Here is a 16,210-nt window from a genome sequence, read left to right as displayed (position 1 = left end):
TCTTACAAATCTTAATCTGTGAGAAATCTTTTATTTATCATATCTGTTCAGAGTGTCCATGTGCAGCACTTGGAGTTCTTTTCCCTTGTTCTTGTTCCCTTCACCACTCCTCTATATACAATGGCTGAGGTTGTTTTTCATGTCATTTCAATCATGAACTTCATTTCAGTACTGAGAACTGTTGAATTGGATTTGACCTCTCTGGAATTTGCAAAATGTAATATTTCTACCCACTGCGCTTCAATTTAGTCAAACTTTTAAAAGTTAAAAGCTAAAATCTTAACATGTTCATTTCATTCGGTCTTTTTTGCAGAAAGTGAGCGAGAAAGTTGGAGGAGCAGAAGGAACGAAGCTCGATGTGGACTTCACTGAAATGGAAAAGGCAAGACTAAACTCTATTCAATTTCCCCTTACCATCTTGTTGAAAATGACAACCAATGCTAGAGATTATTACTAGATTCAATACTAGACAATCATTCAATCAACCATGAATGTTGTGGGATCCCAACAGGTCTGTGCAGGAGCCTACCAAATGATTACACCAACAGTAACAATGGTCCAACAGTGTTATCCTGCATAATTGAGCCCATTCAGAGAAGGTTTAAGTGGAGTTAAAACTGGACAAAAATTTCTTAACAGTCGGAAAACTCAATTCACTACTCTAATAGGCTAACTCTTCTTCAGAAGTCCCAATCAAACCCAGAAATCTTCACTGCGGTTTTTTTGCCCATAGTGGCATCATGTTCCTGCTCTGCCACTATTTTGTATAACCCGTATTTAATCCAGAATTTTTAATGACTCTCATATCTTTGATATCTTGGTGTGTATTTCCACAAACATGTGCCTGCCTTAAAGGTGCTATATGTACGCTTTTGCTATTGCTACATAACCAACATTAGCATGAACAGCAGTTTACTTACCAGTCTAGAAGAAATGTTGCATATTCAGCATCAAAATTCATTCCTTTACTCACCAAGAGCTGCCTCCAGCGGTGGAAAGCAACGCCAATGTTAACTCTTGTTTTGCTTCTATTTCTATCACTTCTTTTCTTCTACTGAAGTTAGCATGCTAACCAGCTAGCCCCAACCAGTCCCATTTCGTAACACTAGTTTTTGATAGTGAGTCACTGTATTGTCCAGTCTAGAGGGCGTATTCTAACTTCTTGTCTTGTAAACGCAACGATGGCTGAAGCTCTTGGCAAGCCACCATCACCACCACCTGCTCACGGCAAGAAACCACATTCAGCAGCAGAGAAAAATTAACAATAGCACCTTTAAAACATCCTAGCCCTGAATAACATATTGCATGTTTTTTTTTCCCATACATGACCATTAATACATACTTGTGTTTACGTATTTTTAAACATCAACGCATGTTAGTGCATGTGTGAATTTACATGTGATCACTTGTTTTTACATATAAGTGGTTCTAGTATGGTGTTTAAAGAGGGACTGGTGAGTCTCATTACACTGAAACGAGAACACAGAGGGGATGCTGGCTCTCAGCTCTGCACGTCTTTCTCTCACCATCAAGCTGCAGAACAAAGCAACACTTTCTTTTGTCCTTTTTTTTAAAATCTGCTAGATTGTTGGTTTAAGGATCCATACATTGTTTTATTGCTGTTATATTCCTCTCATCCTCTCCCACAGTCTTCAGCCGTTACCTATTTTTGTTACTACCCACATCTTTTTCTCAACCATTGTTTCTGTACCTTCTGTTTTTGTCTCCTTCTACGTGTTGTTTTACAATGTGGTATGCAGAAGGTGGACACTACTGCTCGGGCAGTGCTGGACATCATGACCAAGACCACTGAGTATCTGCAGCCAAACCCAGGTGACATAGACCAGCTGTGCATGATGCTAGCGTGTGAATGTGATGGTTTTGTTTATTCGAATATCTTTTAGCCAAAAGGCTAGCCTCCCAAGACTCAATATTAAAATTGGTCAAAAACATTTTGAAAAATATACTTTACATCATATGCATGTACATATCATATGTACATATGACCACACAAACATGCAGTCACTCAGATATACATAGTCATAAAGACGTACACCTATACACATTATGCCCGGTCATCAATTCAATACTTTTGATTGACTTTCAGCATAATGTGATTACATCATGTAATCATTCCACAAATTTCTTTGGCCATATTGATTATTCCCAGCAAACTGATGTAAAAAAAAAAAAAAAAAAAAAAAAAATCTACTTACACATTTTACAGATGAGGGGTTCGGTCTGGTGTAATGCAAAACAGTAGAGCATATTTTATTAATCTGAACATCAGTGTTCCCTATATCTTTGATATATATTGATATCTGAAAATATCCCTATTAATATAATGATTTCAACCATGTCATCCAGCTCTAATTCATACAAAGATACATACAAATACTATTAAAGAGGTACTACACACTTTAACATGTTTTTTGAGCTGTAAACTAAATGATATGACCTTAATGTGATGACTTTTTTTTGTTTGTTTTTGTTTTTTGTTTTTTTTAAAGCTTAATTTATAAAAATCAGCATTTCATTAGTTGAAAATGGCTCAATACGCCATCTGTGGTTTTAAATCAACCTGAATCTTGCAATTTATTTGGGGCTTTTTTACATTATGAAATTTATATTCTTTTTTCTGTCTATATCCATTGACATGATGTTTATCTTACACTAATAACAGTTGATCCTTGAGGCTTATTGGCCCTTTATGCCTTTGATTTTTCCATAACAGTGAAACTGAATATTCTGTCAAATGTTCTGCTACTAGTGGGAACTGGTTAGAAACTCTCACATGAAATAACCACCAAATTAACTGCAAACTACAGTCAAGCATTTTAACAGGGTTCACTTTGGTGCCTCAGGTATCGTGTTATCTGACTACGAATTTAAGACATGGTCAAACACTTGGCCCAGAGGTGTTTGGTTTCACTTGTGCCTTGTCTTTATAGCCACCAGAGCCAAGATGAGCATGATGAACTCCATGTCACGTATCCGGGGCCAGGAGAAGGGACCAGGCTACACACAGACCGAGACCATCCTGGGAGAGTCCATGCAGAGGTTCGGCAGGGAGCTCGGAGAGGAGTCCACCTTTGGTGAGCCGCATCACATAAAAGCTTCTCAGAAAAAGAGAAGAAACACTTGTATATATTTCACAAGAACAAAGTGGTACAATTTTATCCCCTCAAGGATGCAGTAACAATGTTGTGAAAAATGTATGAGCCCATTTTCCAGACAAGATGCCTGAAGTTTCCTCTGTTATTCACAAGTTGAAGGTATTAAAATGTTGTTTAAAGATTAAAACATGTCTTCAGAATCTGCTGTATATTCTAATGAGATAGTGTTACAAGAGATGAACCTTTTTTCTACACCATACACTGACATTGAAATGTATTTTATACATATGGTTTTAGTTTATGAATGTGTTTCTTTTTTTCAGGCCTTGCTCTGATTGATGCTGGGGAAGCCATGCGTGAGCTTGGAGAGGTTAAGGACGCTCTGGACATGGAGGTCAAGCAGAACTTCATTGATCCACTGCAGAACCTCCATGAAAAAGATCTCAAGGAGATTCAAGTACGAGTACAGAACTCTGTTACACAACAGGGGGAGGAACAAAAACGAATAATCTAAGTCATCTGTAGGTCAAGGATTCAGATTTACCACCTGATCTTCTTTTGCAGCATCACCTGAAGAAACTGGAGGGTCGCCGTCTGGACTTTGATTATAAGAAGAAACGTCAGGGCAAAGTGACAGACGACGAGATCAAACAAGCACTTGAGAAGTTCGACGACTCCAAGGAGATTGCTGAGCAGAGCATGTTCAACCTGCTGGAGAGTGATGTAAGCGTTAGTGGCCTCCCTGCTTGGTGTTAAATAGTTGAATTCCCCATTGACACAACCAGTATTGTTTCCTTACATGTTCTAAGTTTACAACCATGTCTATTTATTATTCCATTACTAACTTTCCACTTTTTCTGAATCCAACTACTACATCCATTTCCATTACCCTCTTGTGCATCTCAAACTATTGCAGTGAATTGGGAGTTGTGACCCCTTTACGTACGGGGAACCCCTATTGTTTTCATTATCAGCTCCACATTAGTCAATTCTACTGTATATGGCTTTGTAAATGTCCTATCAGCCATCCATGGTAACCACTGTTGTTTTTACGCATTCCTTATTCAACCAGATGTCACCTTTAGAGCACACGGTTTTAACATACAAGTTCAGGATCCACATCTAGAGTATTTTGAATTATTGCATATACAATTAACAAATTGGTTATTCCATCAACAGAAAATTAAGCGCAAGCTTTGATGACTGAATAACAGGTCGAGCCATTTGTCAGCAAACATCCCAAATACATGCCATCTCAAATATGAGGATATGCTTTTTTCTGTTTTATGTAAATGCAACATTTTTGGGTTGTGAACTGCTGGTCAGACAAACCATGGAAACGCAAGATGTCACTTTGGCTCTGGAAAAATGGACTTTATCACAATTTTGTGACATTTCATTGACTAAATGATTAATTGAAAAAATAAAAAAATAGTGCACCCCAATCTTAAATTAGAAGTAGCAATCATCAGCCAGTGGTGTCGGTGCGTAGTAAATCCTGTGCTTCTTCTGTGCGTATCAACAGATTGAACAGGTGAGCCAGCTCGCCGCGTTGGTCCACGCTCAGGTAGAGTACCACAGCCGGGCTGCTGAGATCCTCACACAGCTCTCCAGTAAGATCGACGAACGGTCAGTATTGACACTTTTCTGTTCCACCGGGTCTTTTTCTTTCCGCATGCATCGCTGGATGTACTTAAATGTAGGATTTCAGTCACGTTTGAATTACTATTTACCAGTTATTGCCAAAGGAATCGAATGAGGTTCATTTTAATCTCTATTATTTGTGCATTGATGAATTATTTGTTTTCAACTTTGCAGGATAAGGGACATTTCTAACAAACAGAGGAAGGAGTACATGCCTAAACCACGCACGTCTCTGGACTTCTCCATCAGTGAGAACCACAATGGAGGCATCCACAGTGCTCGTTCTCCAGGTGAGACCCAGGATATAAACCTCACTGTTCAGAAACATGTCCACAAACTAGTCCTGGTTCTGCATGCACCCTGTAGTCTCTCAGTGGGGTTGAAACAAATTTCTGTCTCAACAGATGTGAAGACACAACAGTAACATTTGTAGTAGTATTTCCCTTTAAAGGATAGTTTCTGGGCTAGTTTCCATTAATTGACATGTTTCTTTCCTTTAACAACCCTCTCTTTGTTTTTAATTTTCTTTTTAAATTCTCAAATAGAAGTCAATACTGATGCTGGTCAAAATGGCCAAATAAAACAAAAAGACTAAATGCTTCAGATGTATTTGAATGCATTGCATGGTAAATTTAGAGTACATTATACATTACGTTATACAGCATATTTAATCAGTAGACCATACTCATACTTGTACCGTCATAACTCCCACTGATTAATTTTGGTCAATTTGCTTTTCATTTCTTAACATCGAGCTACTGAAATGCAACATTTACTGCAGATGTTTTCACAATAAAAGCCCCCCAGAGGAGAGAATGGATTAAGTCCAGTCAACTACTATAAGCCTTTTAATGCAAGTATGCAGTCCATACTGTACGTGGACTGTCTGTAATAACTAAAAACAGCTACATTGATAAACAAATACTACAAATGGGAGCTAATCAGAAAGAGGGAGCTTTCTTACTTAAATAGTAAGAAAAAGTATATTTGGTTAGTTAGTAGTCTTTTATTTAAACAGTTTCACTGAGACGTCTTTTTTAACAGAGACTTGTGCACAGTAACAAATAGAAAAAAGTACAATCATTAACAACAGAAATAAAGCACAACACACAATTCACATACACTATAGACATTAGTTCCACATTAAAGAAAAAAAATCCAATTGGTCTTTTGTATAGCAGAAGAGAAACATTTTGAGTAACCTGTTTAAAATAAAAGCATGGTGCTTTCATGAATTGAGGTAAATTTGAGAATTTAGGGTGTTTTCTAATTTTATCGTTCTTTTTCCCAGCTCTTTTCCCAACATTTCAGTTATCACCTGTACTGAACAGAATATCCATCAATCCAGAACAAATAAATACAACTCTGCACTTTTCTCTTTCCCCTTATAATTTCTGTTTATTCTTCTAGGGGCAAGGTCTCCAGGTGAGCCAGGATATAAACCTCACTGTTCAGAAACATGTCCACAAACTAGTCCTGGTTCTGCATGCACCCTGTAGTCTCTCAGTGGGGTTGAAACAAATTTCTGTCTCAACAGATGTGAAGACACAACAGTAACATTTGTAGTAGTATTTCCCTTTAAAGGATAGTTTCTGGGCTAGTTTCTATTAATTGACATGTTTCTTTCCTTTAACAACCCTCTCTTTGTTTTTAATTTTCTTTTTAAATTCTCAAATAGAAGTCAATACTGATGCTGGTCAAAATGGCCAAATAAAACAAAAAGACTAAATGCTTCAGATGTATTTGAATGCATTGCATGGTAAATTTAGAGTACATTATACATTACGTTATACAGCATATTTAATCAGTAGACCATACTCATACTTGTACCGTCATAACTCCCACTGATTAATTTTGGTCAATTTGCTTTTCATTTCTTAACATCGAGCTACTGAAATGCAACATTTACTGCAGATGTTTTCACAATAAAAGCCCCCCAGAGGAGAGAATGGATTAAGTCCAGTCAACTACTATAAGCCTTTTAATGCAAGTATGCAGTCCATACTGTACGTGGACTGTCTGTAATAACTGAAAACAGCTACATTGATAAACAAATACTACAAATGGGAGCTAATCAGAAAGAGGGAGCTTTCTTACTTAAATAGTAAGAAAAAGTATATTTGGTTAGTTAGTAGTCTTTTATTTAAACAGTTTCACTGAGACGTCTTTTTTAACAGAGACTTACGTTACGTGCACAGTAACAAATAGAAAAAGTATAATCATTAACAACAGAAATAAAGCACAACACACAATTCACATACATACATAGACATTAGTTCCACATTAAAGAAAAAAAATCCAATTGGTCTTTTGTACAGCAGAAGAGAAACATTTTGATTAACCTGTTTAAAATAAAAGCATGGTGCTTTCATGAATTGAGGTAAATTTGAGAATTTAGGGTGTTTTCTAATTTTATCTTTCTTTTTCCCAGCTCTTTTCCCAACATTTCAGTTATCACCTGTACTGAACAGAATATCCATCAATCCAGAACAAATAAATACAACTCTGCACTTTTCTCTTTCCCCTTATAATTTCTGTTTATTCTTCTAGGGGCAAGGTCTCCAGGTGAGCCAGGTCAAACTTGTGCTTTTTTCTCTGTCAATACGTTAATGTGTCATCAATTCATTTCCTCAGCAGCATTCCGTCATTTCCACTTTAAACTCAAAACCACTTCTGCTGTGTCCTTTCCCCCTCCCCCGTGTTGTTTCCTCTTTCCTCTTTGCAGCAAGGTCTCCAGGTGAGACAAAAGTGAATCCCAGAGAGATATAATTTTTCTTCCATTGCTTCATCTTTCTTGTTTGTTTTTTGTCTATCTCTCTTTGTTTGTCTCTTTTGTAATAAGAAAATTACTCAAATGATATAAACAAACAGCAGAAAAGCAAGTGCCGTCCGATCACTGTGCAAAGAATCCCAGGCCGACATTACCAATGAAAGCTTGCCAGCAGACGAGCATTTGCTATTTCTGTTGTGTTCTCTTCTCGTCAGTCTTCTGACCGGTCTTTTCCTCCTGTTTCTTTGTCTGTCTGCCTCTCTTTCAATTTCTTGTCCAACTTGTGTTTCTTCTTGCTTTGTTGTTTATTGTCTTCTTAATTGCTGCAACTACTCATCATCATTTATCTATCTAAGAATACTATTGCTAAAATTCTGTTTTTCAACTTTGTTTTCTCCTTCCCCCTTTGCAGCAAGATCTCCAGGTGAGCAAGAGTGACTTGGGAAGAGATGCAAAATCTCGCTATCACTCTTATTTTTATCCTTCTTTAAATGGACTTCTGTGGAAATGGTGTTTTGTCTGCATTTTTTGTTTGCAGTGCAGTTCATCTGCAGTGCTGCTTCTGTCTAACCCCTGGTTTCTCTTTGGTCCCCTTTCATTAAATCAATTCCTCTTTTTTTTTCTTTTTTTATGTTAAAGGAATAGTCTGACATTTTGGGAAATGCGCTTATTCACTTGGACTTAGATAATGTCTGGACACTAAATACGAAGCTACAGCCAGCAGCAAGTTAACTTAGCAATTACCTTAGCATAAATACTGGCAGCTGGCGAAAAAGCTGCTTTGATTCTGTCCAAAGGCAACAAAATCTGCCTACCAGAACCCTAAAGCTCACTCACTAATTATTTTTAAGGGGTTATGCGCTTGACTATTTCTTGCCCTGGAGCAGTAACTTCCTGGAATCTCTTGCTGCCTCACAACTGCTCAGAGCCAAGAAATAGTCCCATCAAACAGTGAATTGTTTTTACACTGCGGTTTTTGTAAAGATTAAACAAACAAGATATAATGTGTAAATTAGCGAGCTGTAGAAGTGCTGGATGCACCTTTGGACAGAGCCACGGACCAACGCAGGGAACCAGCTGTAGGGTGCTATTTTACAGGGTTGGGGCAATTAACCAGATTTTCCAAATCAATCAATCAATTAGTTTTTATCGTCAAAGTCTTTTCTCTTGTAAAATCAAAAATACAGTTTGAGGACACTTACCATAAAGCATAAATCTAACCTTTGTGTCTGTTGTCCACCTGATTTTTCCTGTGCGGCATCTTCTTTGCCTCATTGTAGTGCAATAAGCCATAATGGACTCATTACTGCTCTTAGGCCAGAGAGCAGAAAACACCAACCGGTACTTTGAAGTTGTAGTAGGTGTTTCTTCCCTAAAAAGCCACAAGGGTCAATAATGAACCCATTCCACTCTCAAAAACAAAATCAGACAAGCGACGCAAAGATGAGATTTATCTTATCTCTTGTAAAACGCAAGGGATTGGGGTTTAACAAGAGAAAAAACCAGCCAGTACTTCGCAGTGATGACACAGTCCCAGGAATAATGTGCGTATTTCCCACAACACTGAACGAGTCCCTAAAACACTGCCTGCCTAATTAAAATATTTCAGTCACTGATGGTCATGTTTTGTGTCTCTCTCTTGCCTTGTCTTCTCCTCTGTGCTACGTCCTCCATCCCCCCTCACAGCCAGGTCTCCAGGTGAGCCTTTCACAAGCTTTTTTTTTGTGATCATTATGCCTCTAATTTATATGCAGTCTCTCTTCTAACTCTGCTCTTCTTCTCTTATATGTCCAACCGTCTTTCTTTTCTCCAGCCCCTATGGACCAGCCCTGCTGCCGTGCACTGTACGATTTTGACCCTGAGAACGAAGGTGAGCTAGGCTTCAAGGAAGGTGACATCATCACCCTGACCAATAAGATCGATGAAAACTGGTACGAGGGGATGCTGCACGGCAACTCTGGCTTCTTCCCCATCAACTACGTGGATATCCTGGTGCCGCTGCCCCACTAGGACGTCACGACAACCAGCCGTGTCGGCAAAAGTGGCAAAACAAATCCTGGCCTCCAGTTCCTCCCCCCCGGTATTTCCATTAAGCTTTTCCTAAACGTTCCTACCATCCACCTGCGCTCCTCTTTAAAGGAGTCCAAACGGCAACAACACAATAACGAACGAAGTTACGAACAAGATTGATGACGAATTAAAGCAGGTATGCACCAACTGAGCCTAAAAACTTCAAATGAGGAAAAATCTGCATTGATGTTGTTGCTTCCCCCAATACCAGGAGATACCTTCAGGCTTTCATAGTCATTTAATCCATTTCTGTCACGGCTTTTGTCTTGGTTTAAGTTGGCTGTCAGTCCGTCATGAGTTTATCAGAACAGCTTTGCAAATCCACATTCTCTCTCATTCACTGTATTATGTGGAAACCTCTGCAGTAGATAGAAGCTTTTTTTCTCACATGCTAGTAAAAAAAAAAATCGGTCCACGTGCTTCATGTTTGTTAGAGACTCTAGGTCAAGCATGGTTTCAAGTGTTTAACGTTTTATCTTATAAAAAAAAAGATGTTAAGCTGATTTTGTTTTGTTTTAAATATTCCCAACTGTAGTCGTCTCTTGGCATGCTCGGGCCGTTTCTGGAGAAACCACGTCCATGTCATGCTCCAACAATTCTGTCCAAAGGACGTCCTCGCATTTCAACTATTCTGAGTTTTAGACAGATTCATCTAGTCGATAACTTACAACCAAGATTACTCATAGCATTTTTATTTTTTTGAATATCAACATGTGTGCACGATTGGTCATATGTGGTTTAGATACCAAAGTTACCTACAAACACCTGAATTAACTCTAACAGCAAGTTGTCAGTAAATCTGTTTGATGCAATAGGGTGAAGCTTACAATCTCTAGTTCTTTGGTACTTTTATCAAGGGGGGTTGAAACTGTATTCTTAAGTATGTGACATTACATATCTGAGCCAGTGATTAGTGAAGTGATGACATGATTTGCAAAAACACAAGTTGTGACGTTTAAACTGTCTGAAGTGATGTAAGAAAACTATGGTGCATAAATTTCAGTCCTCCAACGTGTATTTTATCGGCAACTTGTGTGAAAAATGGTTGATGTATTGTGATATAATAACTTATAGGAATTAACTGCTCACTGGGGCAACTGTTTTCTCGGGAGCTGAAGGTGTTGCTCTTTTTGCTGCATCCCTACTGGTCCAATTAGTATTCTGTAGTGTAGCTGTCTATTGATTAAGAAAAAACTAGACGTAGCCAACAACAAAACTCTTTGAAATACTTTCTAAGGAGGACAAAGGAGTTCACAAATGGCAGAGTGGAATGAGAAATCATTTGTCTATGTCTCATTGAAATGACGCAAATTACACTAAAAACCCCTTTTCTCCATGATAATACGGACAATAGGTCACCGGTTTTCCCTTTCCATGTCCATTTCCCTTTCCTCAGAAAAATTGTTAGATATTCTACATGATGTTTAATTTTTCCTAACCAGCTGTTTGCTTGTATGCAGTATTGTGTGGGATTTGTTTCCCTTCTTTTACTGACGTACTGATAATCTAGAAAATCAAACCAGCCTCAGTTACTACACCTCTCAGCTGAGCAGCGAGTTGCCATAGTGCAGACATTATCCCTGAGATTTTGCTCCCTGCAATGTGGACAATGTATTAACCCCCCTGCAAAACAATTCTCGCAGCAGTAACGCTATAGTTTCACCCATCTTGTAGTAATGTTGTGCGTGTGTTTTGGGGGAGGGAAGTGTATTTGGGTTTGCATACTGTACATGTAATGCACAGGGACAGGGTGGCAGAGGACCTCCGATGCTGAGGTATTTAAAATATACTGTCTCTGACAGTGTTCAACATTGAAGCAAACATGGATGTCTCTTTGATCAAAGGACCAATTCATTATATTCAGTAGAAGTACAATAATGATGCAAAATCAACTGATAACCCATATTAAGTGTTGTTGTTTTGTTCTCGTTTTTTTTTTTTAAGGGAAGCACCGCTTTAACAGACAGTAAACTTTGTTGACTCGGGAAGAATAACGGTACAGTTTGAAGAGGTCATGTTTTTGTTTTTGTTTTTTTAAAGGTGATTCCAATTCCTTCCATCTTTTTCTCTCTCACTGTTTTTTAACAATCGTGTGTATCTTTGCCCTCAATGAGGACTGTACAGCTTTTCTGTGTTTTGTTTTCACCTTGTGTGTATAGTTGCGCATCTACAGTAACGTATCTTATTTTTGTAACTGTGACAAAAGTATACACATACAGAATAGATGTATATATACAGTTATTATCCAGAAGCAATGTGAAAGGAGGGATTCTCTGTGCTGCACATGATTGTCTTTGGATTGTTCTGTTTTCTGTTTTTGTTTTACTTTACTCTTGCACTGGATTCTAAGACTGTATGCTCGATGTAAAGAAAAAAATGTGATAAGTCAGTGTAATTTATTCAAATAAATACAGAGAAGTGGTTATTGACCTGACGACTTTTCCTTCATACACACACCCTCAGGATTTTACCTGAAGCTAAAAGTATGTTGTAGGTAGAAAGACCAACACATTTTTCAAAATTAATTTAGACCTAGGCTGAAGATAAAATCGTTTCATTTCTTGTTAACCAGCTATTTTACTTCACTACACTTCTCTAGCTGTTGTTTTTCATTACATGCAGAAGGCGCAGCGGGGACTTGGCTCAGCAAATAGAAGAGGAGAGATGCATTATTTATTTTCCTGGTGGATTCTTTCATGTCCTCTTGCAAGAATCCAAACAAGAAAAAAGTAGGTCAAGTAAGAAAATCTCTTTTGTGGATCCAAGACGACTGAAATGGCTTAATAATCCTGTTAACAAGCACAACATTATCATGGTCATGACTACAGCTTCCAGCATCTTCAAGGCTCCAGGAGATATGAAACGTGTACATGTGTAAGCTGCGATATACAATGCAAACGTCGTACAACCCGCACAAAGGAAGAATTATAGTAGAGCTGTAGTAAACGTAATAAATCAATTGCTCTCAGCGGTGGTGGAAAGCAACAAAGTAAATTTGGTCTAACTCTGTACTGTACAAGTACAATCAAATTGTACTCAGGTACTTATATTCACACTTTAGAGGCATATATTGTAATTTTTACCCAACTCCATTTATCTGACAGTTATATCTACTTTGTACATAAAGTTTTTACATCTGAAGCGTGATATAATAAATATGATGCAATGTTACATATTTAACTAGACAAAATGATTTTATTTTGTTGTTGCTACTTACATATTCATGTGTTGCTAATAATATTTGAGTAATGTCAACAAATTTAACACTGCTACAGGCCAGGTTTTCTGCATCTTAAGTATTTTTACTTTTCATATTATAAGTACATATAGCTGTTAATACCTCTGCTGTTATGTGTGTTATATAAGTAACATTTTAACAACCCAGGTGAGCAGAACTTCAACATGACTGCTAAACAAGTTTTAATGTGCAAAACCCTTAATGCAAAAAGCCAAACTGACTTTCGAAATTCTTAACTTTAAACACAGTATGCAACTTTCCTTAACTGAGGTGCAAAACACTCAATTCACTTGCTTAGTCTTCAGAATAAAGCTACCTCATATTAGCACAATGCTCTTTAGTAAGGGTACAGATCAGTGACTCAATGGTACATTGAGTGGAAACGTTTCTCTACTTTAGCTTTACCCATGTGAGTGTCACTGAAACGTAACTGCTGATCACTTCGAAAAGGAAAAGGAAGGCAATATCTTTGCTTTTGATTACCGTCGATATATTGAGTGCAGATTACAGTGGTGTAAACTGTGTTTTACTGTTGTATCCTTCCCGGTGTGACAGTAGCTTACTGTATTTAATTCAATTATTGAACTTAGAAATGATGGAAATATATGTTTGATGTGTTGAATTAAAAACACAAACTTTGCTGTAGATACAGGACAAAAACTAAACTGATGCAATAACAGCAACAACCATCAGATTCCCGAATACTTACTCTATATCTATAGTAATACAGTATGTTTATTAAATTAAATTAAAGTTTTCAAAAGGAATTCTTACACTATAATATTTCAAATACATATTTCTGTATAGGCGGTTTTTGACAGCATCATTTGATGGTAATAACCATTTTATTTCAAAGTTCACTAATGATGAAAAAATACAGTGTCGTTAGAGTAGCATTTTGTTGGAAGTGTTTTGCATATTGAAGCTCAGTGGTGCAAGTCGAGCCAACAGCATCATGCCAAACACTGTAATGCATTAAGATATGGAGGAATTTCCCATTCATGACAATCTGATAAACCAGTTTAAGTTGTAACTGGATAACAGTTAACATCAGATGTGCGTTGACACTGTTTGGTCGCCACCTATTATATCTCACCACCAGTCAATCTGGCTACACCCTTTCTTCATGCATACGGTTGAACCCCTACTCTACCGCTGCGCTGCTGCGCACACATTCTTTATGCACACACTAGAAGGAGACTGATCCAGTATAGGGGAGACCGCTGGAACGTCCTGCAGCAGATTAAGTCAGACAGGTCTTTTGAATAGCATCAGAGCATGTCGCCCTCACAGTCACACACCCTGTGTCCTGTCGCTCCTCTGATCAAAGCAAATATAGATACAGCCTGCAGTTTGTTTGACCAGTGAGTTACAGGTTGAACAGAAGTCTACAAACACTTATGTCGACCACAATTTTCAGTAACTGGCATTGTCATGTGTGTACAGGTGGATGTTGTGGATACAGGGCGTCTCCTATTAAATGTTGTCTATGAAACCGTGCCAGCTATCTGCCTGAGTCTCACTCGCTCTGCTGCTCTTGTAAGACCGATGCTAGAAATAACGCATCCTCTAGTGGTGGTAAACTTACAGCGCTCAGCATGAAGGCCACTTAGAAAGGAGTGTATTTTTATCTTTCCTGCTCCTTTTTTTACATTCATTGTTTTTAAATTTGCAGGTAGAAAAAAAAAAAAATACTGTGCTCAACCAAACACTGAAAGCAGTAAAAAAAAAGTTAGAAAAAAAAAGTACTTTACTTAAGTATTTCCATTTTATATTACTTTTACTTCCACTTCACTACATTTGAGAAGCGAATATTGAACTTTTACATTTTTTGACATCTACAGTTACTATTTTCTTTTTTGCATAAAAACTATATAATCATTTCATACATTTTAGTGCATTGTTGTAGGTTAAACTACCCAAAAGTGTTCACCAAAAAGTTCAGATTAGCTCCACCTCAAACAGCCGCAACATTAAAACGCCTCTTACACATTCACCCAACAGTCTAAATAATAATCCAGTATATATTATAATATATCTTAAGTAGCACTGAGAGGGGCCATTCTGCCTGCTTAACTCAAATTTTTGATGCTTTTTTGCTGATAATACTTTCATACTTTTACTTATGTAATATTTTGAATGCAGGACTTGTGACTAAGCATTTTTACATAGTGCATTGCTACTTTTACTTCAGTAAATGATATCAACACTTCTTCCCCCCGTAACAAAAAATAGTGCATGTACCTACTGTCGAGTGCAGCAAGTGCAAAAGACTCTGCATGCTGAAGTCCGTCATAATGCTCTTTCAGTTGCATTTTTTCTGCTGGTATATGTTCAGCACCAGGGAGTAAATGGGAGGGGAAAAAAAGACAAATACTCTCAGCTACTCCAATGTGACCATTTGCTGCTTTTCTCTTTTGTATATCATGAGCTGTATCATATCAGCTGTTTTTTTTTTTTTTTTTAATTCTAGGGGTCAACGTCTTGGCACATTTTGGAATCGTGTGCGTCTTGATGCTAAAAGCACCTCTTGGTATCTTTATATGTGATATTTTTAAATTTCTGTTTAAAAATGAAAATAAGAGTCCTCCATTTATTCAGCATTGCACTCCTAATAACATTGTTGGGCTCATGATGGGCAGTTTTTAAAAAAAAGATTTAAATGGACGCAGCAGAAGCACAGAACTCACAAATAGACAGAGGAACTGTAAGTCACCAACAAAAGTTGCGGCGACTGTAGGAATCATTTGCATCGACTCTCAAGGCTTAATTTACTTTGATTTCTGCAGGAAAGCCGCACGTTAACCAATTTCTTCATCTCTGAAAAGGCCTGTTTTCTATGAAATTTACACGATTTTTCAGTATTTGGTTTTGACCTAAGCTTTTTTTTATTTTACGTTGGGCACTTTACCACTTACCTCTGTACCATTTAAGGTTATTCACTGGACTTGAACAGATTAAATTTCAATAAAAACTGGAAAAATGGAGGTGTTCCAAAACTTTTGCCTGTTAGTGTACATTACCCACAATGCAACTTGATCGCTGACAGTTCTGTCAGAGATTCGGGTGTTTTAGCAGTAAAGTTAAACAGACTTTGACATGTGAAATTGATGGAATTCCCCTTTAAACTATCAACAGCTTATGAAAGTGTTGCAAATCAATCAATAATCAATTTTTCAGCAAAAAAAAAACACAAAACACAAAACACCCTCCTTTACATTCTTTCCTTGAGAAGTCTGTCAGCGAACTGGATAAAAAAGTACCAATGACTCAAAACCACAACACTGGTGGTCACGGCGCACGTGGAAAATCCAGGTCCAGGCAAGATAAAACACACTAACACCCAGTGGTCCTCTCACACACACACACACA

At 37.7% G+C, this 16,210-nt stretch overlaps 1 protein-coding gene across 1 annotated transcript; it reads left to right on the top strand.

Moving 5' to 3' along the window:
• The first annotated feature begins 358 nt into the window (after positions 1-358).
• Positions 359-9,540, top strand: sh3gl2a (SH3 domain containing GRB2 like 2a, endophilin A1). The gene is made up of 8 exons (XM_040146378.1): positions 359-382; positions 1,761-1,833; positions 2,952-3,095; positions 3,440-3,573; positions 3,681-3,839; positions 4,642-4,745; positions 4,935-4,988; positions 9,285-9,540. The coding sequence occupies exons 1-8, from the start codon at positions 374-376 to the stop codon at positions 9,538-9,540; spliced, it is 933 nt and encodes a 310-aa protein (XP_040002312.1). The 5' UTR covers positions 359-373.
• Positions 9,541-16,210: the final 6,670 nt, after the last annotated feature.

This window comes from Xiphias gladius, chromosome 15 (assembly GCF_016859285.1).
Source record: "Xiphias gladius isolate SHS-SW01 ecotype Sanya breed wild chromosome 15, ASM1685928v1, whole genome shotgun sequence".
NCBI classification, from domain to species: domain Eukaryota; kingdom Metazoa; phylum Chordata; class Actinopteri; order Istiophoriformes; family Xiphiidae; genus Xiphias; species Xiphias gladius.
Note: the sequence above shows the minus strand (reverse complement) of the source record. Positions and strands in the feature narration are given on the sequence as shown.